We start from the raw sequence: 7,789 nt of genomic DNA, 5'->3' as shown, positions 1-7,789 counted from the left end.
ACTTTTTAAAAGTTAGATAAGGTATCTGCTAATATAGCGTAACTTTTTAGTTCTTTTTTTAGCAGCCTTTTCTTTGAAGTGTTTTATAATTTGTAAGTAAAGAAACGAACCACAACAATGAATTTCAATTTTATTTTAGCAAAAGCACCTGGAAATTGAAAGAACTACCAAATGGCTGAAAATGCTGAAAGGATGGGAAAAATACAAGAACACTGAAAAGGTAATTTAAAATAATGTTATTTCCATATGAAACTATATAAACTCAATGTGGATTTTCCTAGTAGAAGTTCTTCTTTAATTATAGGAGTATTACATTCATACTTGGTTTTGAAATTTTGGTTTAATTTAGCAGTATGCCTCAAATTAGGAGTTTTTATATTGTGAGTAACATAATACCCGATTCAAATTGGTTTCAACATTTGAGAGTGTGTATTGGATGGTTCAGAGGTGGGATGGGTTTCAGGAGTGATTTAATTCAGCTGCTTATTGAAGTTGCCTGTGCCATAATTTCTTCCATCTCTTCTCTGCCTTCTGCACTGTCAGCTCCATCTTGAGGTTGGCTTCCCTTTGAGGTCAGAATCATTGGAGCAGTTCCAGGCTTTATATCCACAGGTCATACTGCTCAGAAAGAGAGAGGGTTAGCCTCTGGAAGCATTCCCTCAAGTAGAAGCAATCTTCTTTTTCAAAAGCTTCTAGCGAACCTCCCTTTTAATCTTTCTGCCTTGCATTGAGTTTGTGCTAAGTTAATTAGAGAAAATTACTGACATATATTAGTATCACCAGGCGTCTCATCAGAAAAGTCTTTAAACAGTGGGAAGATGTCAAGCTCCTGGTGGTGGAAGTTTTCCAAAGCTGTAAGTTTTATTTGAAAGGTCAGATATCATCAGTGGCAGTAAATACTCTTATCAGTTATCTTCCTTCAAGTGACAGGCTCATTTAAGATATTTTTGAGAAAATGCCTGCCAAATACCCAATGCTGAGTGACAGTTGCTTAGTTATTCTTTCAAGTAATAACAGTGTTTTGTGAAAATGTTCATGATTCAAACAATTTCATCGTAAGCGCTTTTTCTTGAGACAATCATTGCACTTGGTTGTGCAGCACAGAGCTCCGTATGCACCTCCCGTGTCATCACTCCTCGTTATGTTAATGAGACCTCTATCAAAGGTTGATATTTAATCAAGTTAACACTTTTTACTGCATCATCGAAGGCATTCTTAATTTAAACTGATTTTTTAAAACATGGAGTGGGGAATCACTGATTCTATAGTACAGCATTACTGCTGCCTTCATTTGTGCCAAGAGCTGGCAGTTTTTACCACCATAGCTTTTCTATGATCAGTGCAAAAGTTTCACCATAGCTTTTTTATGATCGGTGCGAAAGCCAGCACTGTAAAAAGAAATAGTTTTATTATGAAAATCGTTTTTATTTCATGGGCTGTATTTTAACACTGACATCTAAGCCTCAGTTTCCTCATCTGCAGAATGGAGATAATAGTGTCCCATTTCAAAGGGACAAAAAGATTTCATGATTTAATGCATGTAAAGCACTTAGCATTGTACCTTACATAGAATAAGCATTCAGTAAATGTTAACTACCCCTATTAATTTCTCAAAGGAAGGGCTGAACAATAAAACATTTTAAAGGAAAAAAAGAAATCTTACTTAGTCCTGCCAGCAAAACACAACTGAGTTAACTGTTGGGATTTTTGTCCATTTCCTCACACTTTTTTCAATGTAATCCTTTCTTTTCCCTTTTTGTATAGGTACAAATTATCTTATGTCAACATTTGCCAATAAGAATTCCAAGGAGCATGAGTTTCTTGGGTTCTGCTAGTTCAACAGAAGCAGTAGTATAGCCTGATGGTGAAGAGGCAAATTCTAGAGGCAGACTATCACGGGTCAAACCCCAGCTCTGCTACTTCCTAGCCACGTGACATTGGGAAAGGCATTTAACTTTTTTCTGCTCTACTACCTACCCCATTAGGCTTGTTGTGAGGATTAAATAAATTAGTTTATGTAGAGCATAGAATAGTGCTAGGCACTTAGTATGCAGTCAGTATGTGTTGCTTATTATTAAATGAGGAAAGGGCTCTCTGGTTAAATAAAGTTGGGAAAACCTGAGCTAAACAAAATTAAGCGACATTTCTTTCTTTACTGTAGGATTATTTGGTCTTTAATATGAGGTATGAATTTTTAAGAGGGATCTTAAATCACATGAAACTTAACCATGGGAATCTTTTTGACATGGGTATCTTACAGAGCTAATGAACCTTTTCTTTTTGAGCATACTAAATATCCTTAGTCAGGCTCTTATTACTTTATTTTCGTCAGGAGTGAGTTCATTTGGGGTTGTTGATTTTATTAACTGGCTGTTATTAGCATAAGGTTTGAACTCAGGATGTTTCTAAGGACTGGGTTCAAAGTAGAATATTAGTTACAACATCTGTTCTCTTGTTTAATATTTTGCAGTCTCACATTGGCCTACATTTGACAACTACTTTACATCTTTGTGGAAAGATTGCTCAAGTGGTAATTACAGGGTAGATTTCAATGCATTGCACCTATCCTTTAATCTCACATTCATTCTAATAAAATATTTGTAGAATTATATGGCTTTATGTTCTTCTCTGGTATACATATGCCTATGAAAGTATGTAAGCCTCTCTAAAAATGAGCAATTCTACTGGGCTATTATTCTGACAGCAGCTCTGGCTAATGCAGTTCCCATTAAGAGAGATTTTAGCAGTGCCATTTCTTTGAAGTATAATTTTGAAGCACTCTCCCATAACTATAATGCTAGAATCATTTGATGATATATATGGCCCAATTTGGTGTGAAACAGAATGAACCTTCTAAAAGAATTACTGCTTTCAATTCACACCTAGTTTTAAATTGCATTCAAGTAAAAAAACTAGCATTTTTTTCCTTGTCTTTCAAGGAGAAGTGTGTTTTCTCTCCACAGATTACTTACTTATATAGTAGTAATACAGAGAAATTCTAAAAACATTTGAAATAAAATATAGCTCTGGTAGGGAATATTTGGATTTTAGAACCCAAGCTTTAATGAAAAAAAAAAAAAATTCCATTAAGGTTGTTTATGTTGCCCCTGTTCTCACAGTGACTGCCTCCCTATGTACAGTAGTATTGTATTGTTAATTTTTTGTTTGTTTGTTTGTTTGTTTTTGAGAGACAGGGTCTCTGTTGCCCAGGCTGGGGTGCAGTTGCGCAATTACAGTTCTCTGCAGCCTGCAGCTCCTGGGCTTAAGTGATTGTCCTACCTCAGCCTCCCAAGTAGCTGGGACCATAGGCAAGCACCACCATGCCTGCTAATTGGAAAAAAAAAAAGTTTTTTATCTGTTTGTTTGTTTTGTGGAGACAGAGTCTTGCTATGTTGCTCAAGCCGGTCTCAAATTCCTGGCGTCAAATGATTATCCTGCCTCAGCCTCCAAAAGCATTGGAATTACAGGCAGGAGCCACTGTGCCCAGCCTGTATTTTAAAAATACAGTCTATGAAGTGAAGTTATCTCTGTTAAGTGGAGACCATTATGATTTAACTGGTCATGATATACTTGAAATGGAGGCATATTGCTTAGAAATAAATTTCTTAAGGTTACACAGCTTGTTAGCAACAAGCAAAAGAATGTCCAGGCTTAGAACTTATTTAACTGTACCATCTTTTGTGCCAGATTTCCCTTTTGGTGTCTGTCAGGGAAGTAGAATGTAGTTAACACAGTAGGGCCTTGTGGATGGTTTAAAACTTTTTTAGATGCAGATTTGGGAGACTTGTTGCTGTTTGAAGGCAGAAACAAAGGAGCCAGTGGAGCAGGGATGATTAGAGAAAATGGAGAGGCAGTAAAAGGCATAAGCAGCTCGAGTGAGCCTCTGTTTCATGGCGCACACTCGCACAAAACTCAGCCAGACTTGCTGGGCTGAAAAGTTTACTCACTGGCAGTCATAATGATGTGGATTGCACGCTTGTCACTGAATCACCAAGGTTTAGAAAAAGGTACTGAAAACATTAGTCATTTGTTGGAATTTTTTTTTAAGTTGATAGATTTTTAAATGTTTCTGGGAGACTACTGTAGACTTTTTAAAGATTTTATGTATCATATCTATGAAATAAATTTGTAGAAGAATCTTAAAAGTAATACTTTTCAAATTGGAATACTGAAATGTTGTTACAATTCAATATGTAGAAGTTCTTTATCATGGTTGTTAAGAGTATGGATTCTGAAGTCAGACTCAGACTGAATTTGAGTCCTTGTGATGCAGTTTCTTTTGAGCTAGTTACCTAACCTTTCTATGTCTTAATTTTTTCATTTGTGAAATGGATATGTAAATAATAGTACCTACCTCTTTAGGGATGCAGTAATATTACAATGAATAAATTAATTTAGAAACACATAGCATAGTGTCAGCTCATAATAAATAAAGTGTTCTTTAACTATTGTTATTATTACTGTTGGACTCATCATTATCCACATCCCTGCTCCCACCCCCACTTTTCCCTTCCTGGCACATTCTTATTCAGTTTTGAGTTTATTGTCATTTTCTCTAAAGGAAATCCTTTCCACCTCTCACAGGATTAGTTCCTCCTTTCTTCTGTTATCTCTACGATAGGCTCAGGATGACAGTGCCTGTGTTGGACCCATAAGAAGTGATCATCACAGCAGATTCATGGCGCTCACCCCAGCAACTTTGTCCCTAACCTTTTTCTAGTTCTCTCTTTGAATTGTATGTATCCTTTTGTAGAAGGGCTAGCCACTCCCTGATAGCTTCTCTCGCAGATCCAGACAGTGTGATGCCCACCATTCTTCTTTGAACACTCAGGCTCACTGGGGAGTCTGTCTCTACCACCACCTCCCCCGTCAGCACTATTAGCAGTTCATGCATGTGACTGTATTTTATGATAAAAGATTCTCTGTTTAAGTTAAATTATCAGCTTATGTATTTCTCTTCCCACTACACTGTGAGCTCCACAGATCTTTTTCATGTTTGTAGCCACAGGACCTCGTAAGCGTTGGCCGCAAAGCAGGCATTCATTATAAGTATCATTTTAGAATGAATGAATGAATGACGTTCGTTTATGAGTTGAGGACAACCAGCTATCACTTTTTACTGATAAATTCTGCCACTTTAATAAAGCAGTAATTTTTAGAAGACAGTGTGATTTGGCAGAAAGTCCCCGAATTTGTAATAAGATGGAACTTTTTGACCTAGGGCAGATACTTTTTTTCTCTATCTTGTTTTACTTCCATTGTAAGTGGAACCTGTGCACTGAACCTACATTATGGGGCTGATGTGGAGAAGATGAAATGCCGCTCTGTAGTTGAAGGATTATCAACAACTGTAAACTGGACTACTGTTCTGAGGAATAAGCAGATTTCATCCAAACTGTTGTGCTTCTATGATAGTTGAAAATTTGTGAAGAAAGATGTGTAGCTGTAATAAGTTAGTAATAGTACAAGTATTTGAAAAACAATCAGCATAATTAGAAAATTTTTATTTTAGGGTCTTATAATTTCTTTTTCTGCTATATGTGATTTTGTGTACATATTTTGTTTTGTCACCTCCTAATGCTTGGATTCCAAAGACATCCTTTTTATATTCCTTTTAAGTTTTTGGTGTAATTATATTATCATTATTTTAGTGCTTTCTGCTCTTGGGCTTTCTTAACACTTTCCTGTTCACTATTCCATGTATTTCAGTAAGTCCAGTGGGGCAAAACCATGTACCACGTACACAGGGAGATGATCTTTGTTCCATGTGCGGTGGACACAGGGAGATGGTCTTTGTTCCATGTGCCATGGACATTGGGAGATGGTCCTTGTTTTTTTATGAACTGTAAAATCAGTCATCTTTTATAACATCTTATGCTTATTACTTTTGGGCAAGTTATTTAACCTCTTTGTGATTCACTTTCTCCATCGGTAAAATTGAGTTGTTGGTATAATTAAAGTTATAGAATTGTTGGTATAATTAAATGAGGTAAATATCCATATATAGCTTAAAGGGAAGGGATAAAATAAAAGTTTAACTAGTTAAATAGTTTCTTATTTAAATGGTTGTTAAATAGTTTCTAATAGTTGTTAAATAGTTTCTTAAAATAGTTTCTTGTGCATGGGAAATGCCCAGTAAAAGTTTGGGTTAATTGTTGCCATGGGTGATAATAATGACACTGTATCAGTGTTTTTTTCTTAGCCTTTCCCATATGTGCTTGATTTTTAATTTTAGCTCTGTACTAGTATAGGGGCCATTAATTTTTTATTTCTACCCCAAATTTCCTACTTTTAGTGTAATCACATCTATTTGATGGAGTTTTTTTCCTAAATCTAGATTTAACTTTAGGATAAATGGTGGACAGTAACTTAGGTGCAATTATTGAGTACAGAATTGAGCAATAGCAACAGAATAATGTCTGAAGGCTTTTCAAGTAATATAGCTTAAGAAGTGTCAGAGCTCTTATGTTACTCATTAAAAATGTCATTTTACTTGTTCGGTCATATTACGCTTTCCTATTAAATTTTACTTTTAGCATTTGCAGTGATTTCTACACTTTCTGATACTCAAATCAGTTGCCTGTGGTATGACATCTTTACTCTAGAAATTTAGAAGATAATTTGAAGTGACTTTTTGTGGATGATGTTACTTTAAAATCACAGTTTACTATAATTGTGAAGTGGTATAGATCATAAACTTCCTTTGGGAAAACAAGTCTTAAATTCACTTGTTTTTAACCACACTCAGTTTGCAATTAATGGTTGTAAATGTCGAGCACGTGGCAAATGTTTCGAGTCTAGTTTTATCATCAGCATGAAGCCTTCCTGTACATACTCCTCCAGTTAAAGTGATCGCCTGGGATTAAAATTTATATGACTGTAGTCACTATCAGCTGAAATTTCAAATTTGAAGCATACTGTATTTATAACAAAAGAACAAAACAAATTTTATAAGTCCTTATTTGAATCAACTTTACAGTATTCACTGTTTTTTTAATAAAAGTTGTTCGACTTTGTCACTCACCTTCAACCACGTGATTGAAGTTTCTTAAAGCTGCCTAATGACTTAGTCACTAAAGCTTTAGTTTAAAAAAATCTAAGTAGTGTAATAGAAGTTAAAGCCTTGTGTACTGGTTATTGTAGCTCTTCAATATTTCAGTTATTAGAACTGGCATCTTATTTTCTGAGCCATAACATTCAACTATGTTATGGTGATAATAAGAGTACCAATTCTTACCTGAAGGGCTTCTGCTGTAATTTATTTAATTACTTCCCTGTTTGGACATCTATTTTTAAGTTTCAAAGTGTTATGCATAACATTGTGATGACCGTAATAGGTTTTATGTTATTCTGAGTAATTAGACTTGAGGAAAAAATTAATTACAAGAAGACGGAGAGGTATATTGAACTTAAGATTCTTAGGGCAATAGCAGTACACTTTCAAGGATGGAGGGAGTTGATGATACTGTTGTTTTATGCCTAATTTCATTCAAAAGTGATGTCTTTATGGAGATTTATCATTTTTGTCTTATCAGATAGCATCAGTGTCATTTAAGAAAAGAAAAGGTTTTCCTGAAGAAATAGCAAGAACTGAAAAGAGGAGAGAAAAGAAGGAGAAAGGGCAGCCGGTGGTAGGGGGGGAGGTGTGTGTGTGTGTGGCGGGGGGGGGGGGGGGATGAGAGTGTCCGAGAGAGAGAGAGAACACTGAAGATTGCCGATAGGATTAACTGAGGTTTCAGATAGATGAGGAGAAGCTTGGTATCTTCTAGAGAGACCAGTGAGAAGGTGG

The 7,789-nt window shown here is 35.7% G+C and overlaps 1 protein-coding gene across 3 annotated transcripts in view; it reads left to right on the top strand.

Moving 5' to 3' along the window:
- Nucleotides 1-7,789, top strand: part of USP6NL (USP6 N-terminal like) — a 145,656-nt gene that overhangs the window by 86,783 nt on the left and 51,084 nt on the right. For all 3 annotated transcript variants that reach the window (XM_017886703.1, XM_017886705.1, XM_017886704.1), the window contains one exon: nucleotides 140-220. In XM_017886703.1, coding sequence (XP_017742192.1) covers nucleotides 140-220 — 81 coding nt within the window. The remainder of the gene's footprint in view (nucleotides 1-139; nucleotides 221-7,789) is intronic.

Source organism: Rhinopithecus bieti, unplaced genomic scaffold, assembly GCF_001698545.2.
Source record: "Rhinopithecus bieti isolate Rb0 unplaced genomic scaffold, ASM169854v2 scaffold_13900, whole genome shotgun sequence".
In the NCBI taxonomy this organism is placed as follows: Eukaryota; Metazoa; Chordata; class Mammalia; order Primates; family Cercopithecidae; genus Rhinopithecus; species Rhinopithecus bieti.
This window is presented reverse-complemented; position numbering and strand designations above follow the sequence as displayed.